Source organism: Lampetra fluviatilis, chromosome 74 (assembly GCF_964198595.1).
Source record: "Lampetra fluviatilis chromosome 74, kcLamFluv1.1, whole genome shotgun sequence".
In the NCBI taxonomy this organism is placed as follows: domain Eukaryota; kingdom Metazoa; phylum Chordata; class Hyperoartia; order Petromyzontiformes; family Petromyzontidae; genus Lampetra; species Lampetra fluviatilis.
Window position 1 is genome coordinate 2,120,180 of NC_136348.1, and position 17,964 is coordinate 2,138,143.

The 17,964-nt window shown below is 43.8% G+C and overlaps 1 protein-coding gene across 1 annotated transcript in view; it reads right to left on the minus strand.

The window, feature by feature from the left end:
• LOC144953345 (uncharacterized) overlaps window positions 1-17,964 on the minus strand; it is a 172,905-nt gene that overhangs the window by 39,031 nt on the left and 115,910 nt on the right. The window contains exon 8 of the mRNA XM_078883906.1: window positions 5,986-6,460. Within this exon, the coding sequence (XP_078740032.1) occupies window positions 5,986-6,460 (475 nt within the window). The remainder of the gene's footprint in view (window positions 1-5,985; window positions 6,461-17,964) is intronic.

Here is a 17,964-nt window from a genome sequence, read left to right on the forward strand (position 1 = left end):
CACAATTGCTGTGTCGACAGTTAGGCGACTTTGCGTCGGGAGAGTTCGTGGCGACATCTTCAGACCGGTTACAGACATCGATATACCGTGAATCTCCAAGTAAGTGTCTATTATCGCGGATGAACTCTTAAACGTTTTCGTCGTTAAATTAGCGGGATTTTTTTGCGTCTCGGTTAGACGCGAGTGTCGTTCTTGTTTCAGCAGTTAACAAAATCCAAAACTCAACGTTAAACATCCTTGAGGCCGATAGCGTACTTTTGACTCAATAACACCGCTGCTGTAACTACGCTCACATGGAGCAGAGAGGCTCTCCACAGCCTCACGTACACGGAGGCAAGAAGCCATTCAATTGCTCTGTGTGTGAGAAGTCCTTTTCACGGTCATCACATCTTAAGAGACACCAGAGAACACACACGGGCGAGAAGCCGTTCCTGTGCCCTGTGTGTGGGAAGACATTTGCACGGTCATCACATCTTCAGAGTCACCAGAGAACACACACGGGCGAGAAGCCATTCCAAATATTACGTCAGGTAATATTTGTTAGTTTTACAGTTTTTGTGAGAGTTTATAGACGTGAACAATTGTGGTTTGTAATGTTATCGGATTACTTGCCGAAGTGGCGTGATGAGCAGTGGTTGTGATATGATTCAATTCCGGACAATATTGTAGTGTTTAAGTCTTCCTGTTGAGCTAAAGTTGGAATGCATCTTTAGTTAGATCTGCAGTTGCTGCTGCTGCAGTTGCTGCTGTGTGGTAATGGAATTTAATAGCTATTTACAGTATATACACACATTTAAAGAATATAACAATCACACATTATAACATATATACAATACACATGATTAAAAAAAAACGTATTTAAACATTTCTATTCATTCTTTATTTAACTGAGAATATCGTTGTGGAGCGCACTGTATCGTATCGTATAAGCTGCTTTAACGAATCCGTGTGATAACCCAGTCACATCGCCTAACTCCAGTGACAGCACCTACCCAAACTACAACTCCCCAACAAGGCAGCCTTACCGATGCTGTGTATTATGTTTATGGCGAGCACAATTGCTGAGTCGACAGTAACCAAAATCCGATCTGGTACATGGTCTCCGCTTGGTCTGGTTTGTATCCGTCATAACTCCGGAGACAAACAGCGAGGCATGGTTTGGCCAGCCACCACCTCGTTTGCCAAAACGACTTTAATAGCTGCTCTAAAACAACACTATCACCAATGGTGGTTTACAGGCTAGGCTGTTAAGCGGACAATCAGTCGTTTTGGGCAAGGCGCATGGGAAAATACACACCTCTGTTATCCCACAAACACAATACACAGCATCGGTAAGGCTGCCTTGTTGGGGAGATGTAGCTTGGGTAAGGTGCTGTCACTGGAGTTAGGCGATGTGACTGGGTTATCACACGGATTCCGAAAAGCAGCTTAGACGATACGATCCACTGCGCTCCATCTCCCCACATGAACGACGACATTCTGAGTTTTAAAAAAGTGGAATATATATTTGTAAATACGTTTTTTAAATAATGTTTATTGTATATATGTTACAATGTGTGATTGTTATACTCTTTATTTGTGTATACTGTATATACTTATATGGCTATTCGATTCCATTGATACGACACATTCATCCAACAGTGGAAAGTGTGATTCTAATACGACGAGTGGGATTCGAATAATTGTAATTCGATTGTAATCCTGCATATCCTACCCCCGGTTGGCATATTAACTTACCATACGTACAACCACAGTGTGATTCTAATTAGCTCAGTGCGATTCTAATTATTAGTATGCGATTATAATCCCATACCTCCAATTATGTGGTTCTGCACTATAACAGTTAATCGTATTTTAAAGCGTAACAATGGATAGGTTGTAGTTCATAGGTTATAATATTATATTTCACTATGTTAGAGTTTAACATGTGAGAGTTTACAATGTCAGAGTTTATCAAATGCGACGATCAAGAGCGTCAATCTTGATCGACGCAGAAGCAAATACAGCAGCAGCAACATCACATTTCGAGGGCGACGCAGCTACTTCTGATTCTGCTGCTTCAGCTGCTCATATTTTTGTTGCCAGGCCCTGCTCTCGCGGGACCCCACACGTCTTTGGAAATGATTGAGATGATAATGTCTGAGCTGATAATTAATTTAATAAAGAGTACCTTGTTTGTGTGTAGGTCTGTGTCATCGGGGATCAGCAAATACTGCTTATGAATGAACTCGCACACCTTTATGACCGACATTGTACTAATTTTGGTTGATCGAGACGTACAAGGCACGCGCCATGTCCAGACGAATTGATATTAACAATATTGTCCTTAAATATAATGCTAACACTGGATTAACGTTAATACTGGATTAAACATGCACATTTTAAACCCTGCCTCGCATTTATGACTAACGATTCGCATTTGTATATAACATATATTCAAGCACAGTAAAATGCGCATACGAACATATTGTTACTAGAATAATTGTAATGCGATTCTAACCCTGCAAACCCCCACAGTTCGCATATTCGTCCCCCGATTCGATTGAACGTATACTTTACATACATATGAGCGATTAAAATGCTTCTAATAACATTCTCATACAGTAACTCGGTTTATGGTGGAATCTATTATAAAAAAAATTAAAGTCGTTTAATGTTTAATGTTTAGTGTTATTGTTCATAGTTTACATGTTATAGAGTACAGGTGATCACCCGTATACTTCGGGTTTCGGGACCAAAACGTTGTGAAACGATTTATAACGAGGAACTTTCCCTGCCAGAGCGCAAGTGGCGAATGAAAAGAACACGGGGCGGCGGGAACACGTGCTTCCATGGGCGGTCGGGGACAGGGCATGGTTGTATTGCCAACAGGTGCCACCGGTTACGTCCCCCAAGTTGTTCCGCCCATGGCGGCGACAGGTAGAAGTCATAGAGGTGAAATGGCCGCAGTGTGTACCCATGTAGTTATGTCCGTCCACACCCAGACAGCTCATCCCCATGTCCTGTACAGCCCAAGTTTGGTGTATCCAACGTGGTGGGGATCTCGGCAACGGAAACCGTACGCCAAAGGAAATGTGTTGTGGCGCCCACAGTTTCCGAGCCCCTGAGGCCCGGGGTGCCTCAAGGATCCGCCACGTGCGAGGTACCGGTGCCTGGAGCCTGGTCATATTCTTCAAACGAAGCCAGGGACCTGCCTAATCCTTCAAGGCTGTGGTGCGAGCCCTTGACGCCCCGAAATGCACAAGAATCTACAATGGGCGCGGGACGGGCGTCGAGAACCAGGTCAAAATGCGCAAAGTTGTGTTTGTAGGCTCCACGCCCAATATCAATACTGTATATTATTAATTCTGACCTTACTCCCTCCCTTTGATGCTGCTAATCCTGCATAATGCATGGACATAATGACTTTGAAACCCCCCCCCCCGACCACCTCCTACGCATTTCACAAGAAGTGCAAATCACATATCTGCATTTCCCATAAATATGCTAAATTCCTCTTGATATGCAAATTATTTTGTCAAGACGCTCTTCGCTCCTCCATCCCAGCATAAATAGTCGCTCCAAGCCTGGAGCGTGACATTCAGACTCTGTCTACTTGACGGACCTGTTCTCCACCTGAGGACGGCTGCTTGCGTTGTGGCTGGAAACGTCGTGAGAATTATTTTATTATGTTTTATTTTTATTATTTTATTACTTCCCTTCTACGTGACTTTACCGAAAGAATCAAGAAGATGTATATTGCTATTCGGTTCCATTGAGATGGAACATTCTACCAGCAGTGGGCAGCTTGATTCTAATACGACCATGGTGCGATTTTAATAATTTTGATGCGATTCTAAATCTGGCACCACCCAGGCCGCATTTACGACTCCCGATGTGCATCTACATTTAACATACATTCTAGCTCAGTGTAATTCTAATACGACCATAGTGTTATTCTAATCATTTTAATCCGATGCTAATCCTGCACCCCCCAGTTCGCATATACGACCTCCGGTTCGCATGTTCCCAAGGACATATTACATACATACGAGCACAGTTCGCTTGCACGTACACTACACGTAAATATGCGCAGAGTGTGATTCTATTACGATCACATTGTGATTCTAATACTTCTAATTATATTCTAATTTTGATTTGACGCTTTCTTTCGCTATAATAAAATAAAAATAAATGAAAATAACTCAATTAAATCACGAGGTTTCGGAAGCAACACAAGGCTCCGTCATCAGGTGTAACTGCTCCAGTAAAATTACTGTAAGTTATTCAAGACACGTGTTTTTTTATATCGGGTGCTGGGCAGGGAGGAGCCAATGAGTCTGGGGGGGGGGATGGTTTTCTCCCCCCCCCCCCCACTCATTGGCTCCTCCCTGAATAGCTTTTTTCACACGCTACAGAAGTTACACCTGATGACGGAGGCTTTTGTTGCTTCCGAAACGTCATGATTTAATTTAGTTATTTTAATTTATTATTTTCTTTTATTATTATTTTTACCTACGTTACTTTACCGAAAGAACCTAAGATTATGAATCCTTGACACGGATTCTGAAACGACTGAGTCAAACACTCGCTGCTTGGCCCCATCGACAGCAGCGAAGGCTGTCATATACCGCCCCATTTACGAGTTGGCTGTATAATGTGTCTAGTTGAAGGTGCTAGGTGTTGTCTTCTTCTAACAGCTACTAACGTGCGTGTGTCCATTGAGGTTGTTTTTTTTTTGCCGCGTTTTTTTTAGGTCTGTCACTTGAGTGTTGCAGTTTGTTTAAGAATTCGTCACGTGAGCGTGGTGTTTTGCTTGTGGGAATTTCGCTTTGTCACAATTTGTGATTCATAATATCATGAGTTAAGAATGGGTTTGTGCGTGATTCTTATACGACCACACTGTGATTCTAATGCTTCTAATGATATTATAATACCTTCACTCCGTTTATATGGTTATAAATTAAAACACTAGTTAACAATCGTTTAATGTTTAGTGTTATAGTTTATAGTATTACAGTTTACATGTTTTAAAGTACAGTTTATCCCCGACATACTTCGGGATTAGGGACTGGTACGTTGATGAACGATTAACTACGGGGACCTTTCCCCTCAAGGAACACGTGTAAATCGGGTAGACAGCCAAGATGCTGCCGGTTAAGAGCACACTTGTGTGACGGAGATCCTCCACCTGAAATTATCTTAACATGTTTTTTCTAGGAACATTATAAAATAAAGACCGGACAAACATTTGTTAAAAATACGTTTTTATTCATCTGCAATCATTTTTACGTCAAAACTCGAAGGGAATATTTATTACATCCTATGTTCACACATTTCCAGTACAATGCAAAATATTTCCGTTCCAGGAATACCAAAGTGTTAAAGTATCATTCCCCATGATTTCCTTATTAGTTCACCACATTTGTTCACTGTGCGTCTATGTTGAAGTCAAGGCCATATATCCAACGAACGCGTCATCAATATACATCCTGAAATCGTCTATCTAAAGTCGATTAATAGCAATCAAAAAAAGCTATATACTTGACAAAAACGTTTAAAATGTTGAGTAAAGATGTACCTACAGACGCATTCCAGCTCAACAGGGACACTTAACGACTACAATTGAACCCTCTCGCAACCAGTGCTCATCACACCACTTCGGCACGTAATCCGATAACATTACAAACCACCACTGTGCACGTCATTAAACTATCACAAAAACTGTGAAACTAAAATGGTCAAAATTACACACAAAAGTTATCGATACGGCTTAATAGGTATAACCACATGACGTAATATTTTTTTCAGTCACCCCGAGCTCTCGGTTTGATCCCCGAGCCACTCTATCACATCCAGCCATCTCTCGGGATCCAACTGCATGGGATCGAAGGTGGAAACTTCTTCAGGACTCATTGCAGCACCTTGAATTTCAGCTTTTGATTTCAGTTTACTATCATTGTGGACCTTCTGGTGCCTGTTCATGGCTGATGACCGTGCAAATGCTCTCCCACACACAGAGCACAGGAATGGCTTCTCGCCCGTGTGTGTTCTCTGATGACTCTGAAGATGTGATGACTGTGCAAATGCCTTCCCACACACAGGGCACAGGAATGGCTTCTCTCCCGTGTGTGTTCTCTGATGGTCTTGAAGAGTTGACGAGTGTGCAAATGCCTTCCCACACACAGGGCACAGGAATGGCTTCTCACCCGTGTGTGTTCTCTGATGACTCTGAAGATGTGATGACTTTGTAAATGTCTTGCCACACACAGGGCACAGGAATGGCTTCTCGCCCGTGTGCGTTCTCTGATGGTCTTGAAGAGTTGACGAGTGTGCAAATGCCTTTCCACACACAGAGCACAGGAATGGCTTTTCTCCCGTGTGTGTTCTCTGATGGTCTTGAAGAGTTGGTGAGTGTGCAAATGTCTTCCCACACACAGGGCACAGGAATGGCTTCTCACCCGTGTGTGTTCTCTGGTGTCTCTTAAGACTTGATGGCCGTGAAAATGCCTTTCTACACAGAGAGCAATTGAATAGCTTCTTGCCTCCGTGTGCGTGGGGCTGTGGAGAGAGTCTCTTGTCCATGTGAGCGTAGAAACAGCAGCAGTGTTATGGAGTCAAAAGTACGCTTTCGGCCGAAAGGATGTTTAGCGTTGAGTTTTGGATTTTGTTAACTGCTAAAACAAGAACGACACTCGCATCTAACCGAGACGCAAAAAAATCCCGTAAATTTGACGACGAACACGGTTAAGAGTGTATCCGCGAAAATAGACACTTACTTGGAGATTCACGGTATATCGATGTCTGAAACCCGTCTGAAGATGTCGCCACGAACTCTCCCGACGCAAAGTCGCCTAACTGTCGACACAGCAATTGTGCTCGCTCGCCAGGCTGCGTTGTCTCGCGGTTGAAGGGCGATCAGCAGAGCGACGAGTCGAGCGCCCAACCTCATCAAGTTCTCTCTCGAAATGGCATTGAGCTCTGCTTCTGAGCCGCCTTATAACTCCCCCCCTAGGATCTAATCCTTTGTCTTTCAGAATATTTGCATTCGATTGTTATGTATGTATGTCAGAATTATTTATAATTGATAAATGCCAAACTGATTTTTTCAAATTAATAAATGGCAACCTCGTGTCTTACCCACAAATCTAGCAACTACCCAAAGTGTTGAGTAGGCACGTAAAATATATTCATCAACTGAAATTACACTTACATATTCATGCATGAAGCACAAAGGGCACATTACCCTTCGGTATGTCAATAGACATGCGGATTGTGCCTTCCAAAATTAACAATCGAATGCAAATATCCTGAAAGACAAAGGATTGGATCCTAGGGGGGGGAGTTATAAAGCGGCTCAGAAGCAGAGCTCAATGCCATTTCGAGAGGGAACTTGATGAGGTTGGACGCTCGACTCGTCGCTCTGCTGATCGCCCTTCAACCGCGAGACAACGCAGCCTGGCGAGCACAATTGCTGTGTCGACAGTTAGGCGACTTTGCGTTCGGAGAGTTCGTGGCGACATCTTCAGACGGGTTTATATATCGTGAATCTCCAAGTAAGTATCTATTTTCGCGGATAAAATCTTAAACGTGACCGTCGTCAAATTTACGGGATTTTTTTGCGTCTCGGTTAGACGCGAGTGTCGTTCTTGTTTTAGCAGTTAACAAAATCCAAAACTCGACGCTAAACATCCCTGCGGCCGATAGCGTACTTTTGACTCGATAACACCGCTACTGTTACTACGCTCACATGGAGCAAAGACGCTCTCCACAGCCCCACGCACACGGGGGCCAGGAACAATTCAATTGCTCTGTGTGTGGGAAGGCATTTTCATGGTCATCAAGTCTTAAGAGACACCAGAGAACACACACGGGTGAGAAGCCATTCCTGTGCTCTGTGTGTGGGAAAACATTTGCACACTCATCACATCTTCAGAGTCATCAGAGAACACACACGGGCGAGAAGCCATTCCTGTGCCCTGTGTGTGGGAAGACATTTGCACAGGCATCAAATCTGCAGAGTCATCAGATAACACACACGGGCGAGAAGCCATTCCTGTGCCCTGTGTGTGGGAAGGCATTTGCACACTCGTCAAATCTTCAAGACCATCAGAGAACACACACGGGCGAGAAGCCATTCCTGTGCCCTGTGTGTGGGAAGACATTTGCACAGTCATCACATCTTCAGAGTCACAAGAAAACACACACAGTCGAGAAGCCGTTCCTGTGCTCTGTGTGTGGGAAGACATTTGCACACAAGTCACACATCAACAGGCATCAGAAGGTCCACAATGATAGGAAACTGAAATCAAAAGCTGAAATTCAAGGTGCTGCAATGAGTCCTGAAGAAGTTTCCACCTTCGATCCCATGCAGTTGGATCCCGAGAGATGGCTGGATGTAATGGAGTGGCTCGAGAGTCAACCAGAGAGCTCGGGGTGACTGAAAAAATGTGATGTCATGTGGCTATACCTTTAAAGCCGTATCGAGTACTTTTGTGTATAATTTTGACCATTTTTGTTTTACAGTTTTTGTGAGTTTAATTACGTGCACAGTGGTGGTTTGTAATGTTATCGGATTACTTGCCGAAGTGGTGTGATGAGCACTGGTTGTGAGAGGGTTCAATTGTAGTCGTTAAGTGTTCCTGTTGAGCTAAAGTTGGAATGCGTCTGGAAGTATATCTTTACTCAACATTTTAAAGTTTTTTTCAAGTATATAGCTTTTTTTGGTTGGTATTAATCGACTTTAGATATACGATTTAAGGATGTACATTGATGACGCGTTCGTTGGATATATGGCCTTGACTTCAACATAGACGCACAGTGAACCAATGTGGTGAACTAATAAGGAAATCATGGGGAATGATACTTTAACGCTTTGGTATTCCTGGAACGGAAATGGTTTGCATTGTACTGGAAATGTGTGAACATAGGACATAATAAATATTCCCTTCGAGTTTTGAAGTAAAAATGATTGCAGATGAATAAAAACGTATTTTTAACAAATGTTTGTCCGTTCTTTATTTTATAATGTTCCTAGCAAAAAACATATTAAGCGAGTTTCAGGTGGAGGATCTCCGTCACACAAGTGTGCCCTTAACCGGCAGCATCTTGGCTGTCTACCCGATTAACACGTGTTTCTTGAGGGGAAAGGTCCCGTAGTTAATCGTTTCTCCACGTACCAGTCCTTAATCCCGAAGTGTGCCGGGGATAAACTGTACTCTATAACATGTAAACTGTAACACTATAAACGATAATACGAAACATAAAACGAGTATAACTAGTGTTTTAATTTAGAACGATATCAACGGAGGTAACGTATTAGAATCTCATTATAAGCAGTAGAATCACAGTGTGGTCTTATTAGAATAGCACTTTGCTCATATGTATGTATAGTGTACGTGCAAGGATCGGATTAAAATCATTACAATTACACTACGGTCGTTATAGAATCACGATTTTCACTGCTGGATGAATGTTACATCTCAATGGTATCGAAGAACAATAGACAGTTTTCTATTCATAAATAAACGCATAAACACATTATAAGCTCATGAGCTTATGAATTGTTACAATTATTATAACAATCACAAATTGTAACAAAGCGAAATTCCCACTAAGCAAAACATCACGCTCACGTGGCGGATTATTTATCAAACTGCAACACTAAAGTGGCAGAACTCAACAAGAAATGCGCACGACAACAAGTTCAACAACAATGGACAAATCCTAAAAACAGTCATCACACGCACGTTAGTAGCTGTTAGAAGAAGAAAACACCTAGCACCTTCAACTCGACACATTGTACAGCCCCAAAGAACCAACTCGTAAATGGTGCGGTATTTGACAGCCTTCGAACTTCTTACTTTCGTTCTCGATGAATGAAGATATTCTTGGCAAATACTATCGCTTTCGCTTGTGATGTACCTCCTAATTATGGCCTCAGGTTAAAAAAAAACAAAAAAATTAATGCGAATTCCTCCATTATTCCAAGCTGCACAATTCAGGATTGTGGACCGCTTTGAATGCTTCAATGTAATCACAGTAAATGCTTCAGACCACATCAGGACACTCAACCTAGAGCATATTTGAAGCAACGTGATGAGATGGCTAAGAACTGCAAGCTTATTCTAGTGTTAACGATATTTTAGCAATATGGGAGAATTCGTCAACATAGCAGGTGTCTTGTTCTCCGTAATCAACCAAAATTATGACAAATTCTATCATAAATGATAGATAATTCTTCAGTAGTAGTCGCTAATCTCCGTCACACAAGTCTGCCTTTAACCAGCAGTATCTTGGCTGTCTCCCCATAAACATGTTCCTAGAGGCGAATGGCCCCGTTATAAATCGTTTCGCAGCATTCTGGTCCCTAATCCCGAAGTATACTGGAGATCACTTGTACTCTATAACATGTCAACTGTAACATTATAAACGATAGCACTAAACATTAAACTACTATAAACTGATTTAATAATGTATTACACCATTAACGGAGGTACGGTATTAAAATCTCATTAGAAGTATTGAATAGCACTCGGCTAATAAATATGTATAGTATATGTTCAATCGAACAGGTTTTTGGGTTAAATTGCGCAAGGAAAAATATATTTTGTTAAACCCGCCACATGAAAATAGTAAGGATTGTCACTAATACAGAACATGACAATTCGTTACTAAAGCATGTCTATTCAGGTCACTATTCTTCAATAGGGATTACCGTTGGCACGGCTATTTTAGTACACACAATCGACAGGAAGTACAAGGTCAATGGGTTCACTTAATTCGCATGCCTAATGTACGTTGATTACCATATACATTACCCAAACGGCAATGGGTACCCATAGCCATATATATATATGTGTATCCATTAACACCCCCCTCCCCCACTTCGCGCAAGAAGAGCACACACGTTTTGTCATCACATCTACCTCTCTATTTACGGAACGAAACAGGAGCACTTCTCCACAAAACTGGACGTCGCCTAATGAAGATTGTTGTAATTACTGGCGAAACGTCGTACTCAGATTGTAAATGTTGTGGCTTGGCTCTCCATCACACCATTGTGCTAGACTAGTAACGAATTAGCATGTCCGGCTTACGTGACAAACCTTTCTAATTGGGTGTGTGGGTGGTGGCGGGTTTAATGACACATTTTCATATTTAGGCGATTTATGGATACGGTATTCGAATCTCATTAGAAGTATTAAAATCGCAATCTGCTCATATAAAAGAAAGCTGACGTTCAATCGACCCGGGGGTTGGATATGCGAACTGTGGGAGTGCAGGGTTAGAATCGAATTCAAATTCCTAGAATAACAATATTGTCGTATTAGCATTTTACTGTGCTTGACTGTATGGTATGTGTAAATGCAAATTGTTCGTCGTAAATGCGAGGCAGGGGTTAAGAGGTGCATGTTTAATCCAGTGTTCGTCTCGATCAACCAAAATTAGTACAATGTCGGTCATAAAGGAGTACGAGTTATTTCATGAGTAGTATTCGCTGAGCCCCCAGATACTAACCTACACACAGTTATGGTTAAACAAAGTAACGTTTATTCACTTAATTTTCAGCTCAGACATGATCATCGCAATAATTTCCGAAGACGTGTGGGTTGGTCCCGCGAGAGCAGGGCCTGGCTACAATTAGTCGAGCACCAGAAACAGCAGAATCAGAAGTAGTTGCGTCGCCCTCAAAATGTGTTGTTGCTGCTGCTGTTGTCGCTGCTGTTATTGGTGCTGCTTTAGTTACTTCTGTTGCTGTTATGTGTCGGGTGGTTGCTCATTTACTCATCACCACCCATAATTATCAACACAAATTAATCAGTATCAACACCCATTATCATCATTATCACTATCAACTCACCATCATCAACCATCGTCACCACCACCACCCAACCATCACAACCAACATTCATCATAACCACCACCAATCATCCATCATCATCAACACCCATAATCACAACAACTCATCATCATCACCACCCATAACTATCACCACCCATCATCATAACCTCCCCAATCATTACCACCACCCATCATCATCACTACCACCCATCATAATCACTACACATCATCACCACCCATCATCATTACAACCCTTCATAATCACCACCCATCATCATCATCACCACCATCCATTATCAAGAAACATCATCATCGTCACCCATCATAAATAACAAACACACACAGCTACAAACATAGATATGTAACCTGACACAGACATAGATAACAGACACACACAAATAAACAATCTCATTAACAACTTAATTATAAAAAGCCCATATTACCACTGCCAGGATAGTTGCACACAGACAAATCCTTTACACAATAATAATTTACATGTAACTCAAATTCATACTTAGTACAACCACCTCAATCACTTAAATATAACTACAGAACAATAACTATACTACAAACCTGAATTTAAAACTAAATAAACCAATGGGATGGTGTTTATACGCTTGAAATGTAATTAATGAAATGCAAGTGAATAATTCCAATTAAACAAAAAATAACTACGAACAAATATGAAGCCTGAGGCCTAGGTATATGCCAGGCCTGATGGCCAGGCATCGCTTCAGTCCTCGCCGCAGTAACGGCGACATCAAAGACAGCACAAAGCGAGGGGGCAAATGTTTAATGTCGAACCAAGGACTCTGCTGTTTCCGGTGACGCACACCACCCGCACTGCACCACGTGGTGCGCCCGCCAATTGCGTGGGGGCGGAGCCTCGCTGTAGTGACGTCACCTCTGTTACGTCATAGCCACGCCTCCACCCGCAGTCGAGAGGAATGCGCACGAGTGAGCAGCAGCAGAAGAAGCCTTTGCAGAGCGAATCCTCAACGAGGTGAGCGTCCCTGTTGACGATGTGTGTTGTTTATTTTTACTGCACGTTTTGACTACAAGCTTCATTACTTTTGTATATGTTGGTATTTGGATTTCATGCGACCAAATTAGGACTATTAGTTAGGTTACTTGGCATGCTCTGATATGTTGCTGTTACTGTCATTGTTTAGAACCAAAGCAAGTCAACATTTAAAACGTTCATAACTAACCTGTTTAAATCTCATATAATATGATTAACATGTCTATAATTATTGTTTTCTTATTGCCTGCATAATTGTGCCCTGCATTACATGTATTGAATGTTATCCAACACGGGGGAGGAGTCTGCCTTTTAGTTCAGACCCGAGCTGCTGCCATAGACGTCTCCTATCTGTGACGTCACAGCCACATGGGCGGTACCTCTGGCATGACGTGACCTACGACGTCATTCTCGGGTCATAACAAATGATTTAAGTATTGTCATTTGACCCCAATGACCTACAAGACATAGGGGGGCCTTTATCAAGCAGTCGATTAATACAAATGGGATGTGCATCAACATGCTTGTCTGGATTAGAGGTTAAACATCACGGTTATGTCTGGCGATTATGTTTAATGCAATAGGCAGTTGAAATAAACATGTTCGCGTGGGTGGATGAGTGAGTAATCTGACGCACGCGTGAGTGGGCAAACAAGCGAGTGAGTGGACTTGTAAAACAAACGGCACGAAATTGATTTGATTGGTACAGCGAGTGGTCAAATATGTAAAAATTGAGAGGATGAGTGATTCAAAAGGTTGCTAAATCTTAGCGTTTTTACAACCTCCCCAGGCCCTCCAACATCAAACAGAAACTATTCCTTCCCAACAACATGGACAGACAACGCAAGTGGGCTGATATCTTGGAGGACTATGATGGTAAGTCCCAAATACCTGCAGCACGTGGTTTTTATGCAGAGGAGGCAGCTCCCTTATTAATTTATTTTAGTAGACGTGGCGGTGATAGGAAGAGGTAAAGGTCAAGTGTGGCAGACAGCATGGATTTAGAGCTGCGTTTCAGCCATATTGGTTTAAATTGGGGTCTCAACTTTATGAAATTGATGATCTCAACATGCTTACAAAAATTATGACTTGTAATGTTTTACTGCCATGTGACTAATGTTTCTCAACAGCAGGTCATGTTATGTGTTAAGAGGTAATTGCAGGGATCTCAAAATTAGTTGTGTGAATATCCACGTGCTTCGTTCTGTAATACATTACTCGTCCTTTGAATTAATTTTGTTTTCCGTAGCCCGGGAGTCATGGCGCCAGTCGACCACGTGGGGGGACATTATGGATGAAGTGGACCCTTTCCCAGGCCAAAGCTATGAAAATCGTTCCCCAAAGGTGTGTATGGGGTCTATGGGAGTCAAACACCACATTCTCTCCACACTCCCACACCATTGCACCAAAACATCACTACACCTCACATCACCACACCATCTCTTCACATCACCTTTCTCATCACACCACACCACCACCAACTCAATACAATATACTCTTATGAATCCTTACAGTCACGAAAGCTTCAAATCTAGAATCAATACAATATCATAGAGCCTCATAAAGCGTCAATACCATCACAAGGCACCGTCTCTCCAGAACATTCCACAATTTCACCTCTCCATATCACAACACCATCTCCAACACCATCACTCCATCCCTCTATCATCACGTCATGCCATGAGTTAATGTGCATGTTTGCATCCGTACATAGATGTGCCAGTATGCATTTTTGTTTGTCTATGTGCCCGTCCATGTTTGTGTGCCTGCGAGAATATATTTTGTCCTGAGTGCGCATGTCTGAATAGTCATGTGCTTATTTTCGCGTGAACAGAGGAGCATTGGGGAGGTGAAGAACTTCAGCGGAGTGAAGCGTCTCCAGGAGGACAAGCGCCTTGCGAAGGAGAAATGCACAATGGAAGAGAAGCGCCCCAATGAGGTGAAGCACCTCGCCAAGTTGAAGCACCAAACGGAGCAGAAGTGCCTTCGAAATAATATCCTCAACGACGTAAAACGCATCATGGAAAAGCGCCTCCTTGAAGAAACGCGCTTCATGGACGAAAAGCGCCTTCGCGAGGTGAAGCGTCTCAAGGAGAAGCATCTGGAGGAAGAGAAGCGCCTCATAGATGTGAAGCGGGTCAAAGAAGAGAAGCGCCTCATGGAGGAAAAGCGGGTGGAAGAAGAGAAGCGCCTTGTCGAGGAGCAGCGCCTCATTGAGGTGCAGCGGGTCGAGGAAGAGAAGCGCCTCATGGAGGAGAATCGCCTCTTTGAGGTGAAGCGTCTCATAGAGCTGAAGCGTCTCGAGAAAAAGAAGAAGCGTCTTGAGGAGAGGCGCTTTCGCAAGGTGAAGCTCCTCGAGGAGAAACGTCTCATGCAGGAGAAGCGCCTCGTTGAGGTGAAGCGTCAAGAGGAGGAGGAGGAGCACTTGATGGAGGAGAAGCGTCTTGTGGAGCAAAAGCGCCTCGAGGAGGAGCAGCGCCTCGCCAAGATCGAGCGACAATGGCTCCAGACCGCTACCACCAGCAGCACCACCACCGCTTCCACTGCCGCCACCGCAACCACGTCCTCCAATCCTGTGTGGGGCCCAATAGCTCCGAGCTTTGGAGAAGAGGGCTTCCAAGAAGATAAAGCAAACTCCGGAGTCGCTGAGCCACGGTAAACCACTCTGCGTGTGCGCCCTGTGTGTTTATTATTGTTATTTATTGCCATGCTTCTCACGCAGCATCAGCCTTACTCGGTCTCAAAACTTTTTTTCAGGAGGATTCTGCCAAGTTTGCTCGCATTTTGCCAGAAAGTTTGTTTTTTGCTTTGTTTTTTGCTTCTGTTTGCGATCCAAATTGAACGATTTGCATTGCATGTGTGGGTTCAGTAACAGGGAGAAGGCTGCAGAACCTTCCCAGAACAGGTGGCTGCACAATTCACACGGAGAATGTGGCCAAACGTGGAAATCAAACCCAGGTCAATGTTGCTGTGACGCACAGGTGCTCAAGCCCTGTCGCGCTCTCAAAATTCACAGACACTGCAAACCCCACGTGTACATTCCGCTACACTGAGGACAGATTTATTTTTCATAACTGGTTTCTGGGTTAGACCACGTAACAAAGTGGGCATATCTTCACCATGTAACCCTCCATCCACCGTGAGATTTTCGCTGTCTATCGCCTGTTTCCAGGCCAGCTGCCAAGTCGCCTCGTAATGCACAGCGACAGCTACGACTGAGAGGGGTGTCCAATTTAAAACGCGATGAGATGAGAGATGCGAGAGGCTCATCGCATGCAATGCACTCTGAGATGCCTTCGATGTCAAGGGAGGTGGCTCTCTCGAACACAAATCACTGAGGGACACTTTTTTGAAATCGTGGATGTGTTGAAGCGACCAAATGGTCGTGCACTCATTCTTCACCATTACAGTTCAGATCTTGCTTCCCGCCTTGGCTATTATTGCTGCTGCATTGACCACACAGATCCACACCCATTCCGTCAAAGTGGACGTTCAGGATCTCTATCGATGCCATTTGAAATGCTTAGGACTGTATGTGCAAGGGGTCAATTAGAATATACATATAGAACATTTTCAATCTAGATTTGAAGTTTTCGTGACTACAGGGATCCTTACTCTTTGGTTATATCGGTAAATTCACGTCGGTATGAAATAAAATAAATTAAATTAAATCATGACGTTTCGATGGCCACGTCGTTATTGCAAGAATGTTTCTTGCTGTGGTTTTCCCACCTGATGATGATTGCTTGTGTTGCAATCGAAACGTTGTGATTTATTTTATTTTATACCGACGTGACTTTACGGAAAGAACCAAAAAAATGTCACTTCAAATTATTCAGCTAAGTTTGCACAGCAACGCCACCCACTACTGTGAAACTACAGCAGTCTGTGTCAGACACAGCTGCACCTATCTCAAGGATAGCCTGGCGCCATGAGAATGACAGCACCAATACTAAGCACACTCACTGGACATTTCGTTATTGCTGTTTCTATTCAGCTCGAATTAATCCGCCACACATTCCACCCACGGACGATGCCTTCATATCCGCCTGCCCGCCGTACCTTTCTTTATTATTGACAACTTGCTGCTCAGCACACGGCAGATGCCTGCGCAGCGCGACTCACGACCTCCTCTCGATACCAAGATCCAGGATGGTCATGTCTATGCGCCGCTTCTCGGTGGCAGCCCCAACAGTCTGGAACAATATCCCTCTGCACATTCGCAGCATCACCTCAATCGCCTCCTTCAAGAGACACTTAAAAACTCACCTCTACAATCGTGCTTTTGAGCGACTCTGAGCTTGGCTCCGCGCCTCTGAGTTGCGGCCACTACGTCTGCAAATTTGCGCGCGTTACAAATTGAACTATTATTATTATTAGATGGCGATGTCTCCCGTAGCAAGAAGGTGGAACAGTGTCATGTTGTCTCTTCACAGATCTGAGCCAGCTCAGCCCTCCTCACTCGTCCAGGCCTTTGAAGTGAAGACAGAGGTTATGGAGAAGGAGACGAAGGAAGAGGTGAAGGAGGAGATGATGGAGGATGAGGTAGAGACAGAGAAGGAGAAATCGGAGGAAGAGAAGGCAAAGGAGGACGAGATTGTGATGGTGACAATGGAGGAGAACACGGAGGGAGAGGAGAAAGACAATACGGAGATGGAGGACAAGGAGACAACAAAGGATGAACAGATGGTCGTGGTGGAGGACATGGAGACGACGGACAAAGGGGAAACAATGGTGGTGGAGGAGGAAGAGAAGACGGTGGTGGAGATGGTGGTGCCAGAAGTTGAGGAGGAGATGAAGGAGGAAGAGATGGTGCTAGCGGAGAAGAAGAAGGCGAGGAGGATGGAGGTAGTGCAAGAAGAGGAGGAGGTAGAGAAGAAGATGGTGGTGGAGGATGAAGAAGAGGGGATGGAGGAGGATGAGACGGAGGAGAAGATGGAAGAGGTGCAGGTGGAGATGCACGAAAAGAAGAGGAAGCGAGGGGGCCTCGCTCGAGTGGCGAGAGCGATCGCCTCACTCCTCCGCCGCGTGCTGCTTTGTGGTGGCAGGTCCACCGCCCAGTAGGGGTGGTGGCGGTGGTCGTGCATCGGTGCCAAACGTGACCGCTATCACCACACTAC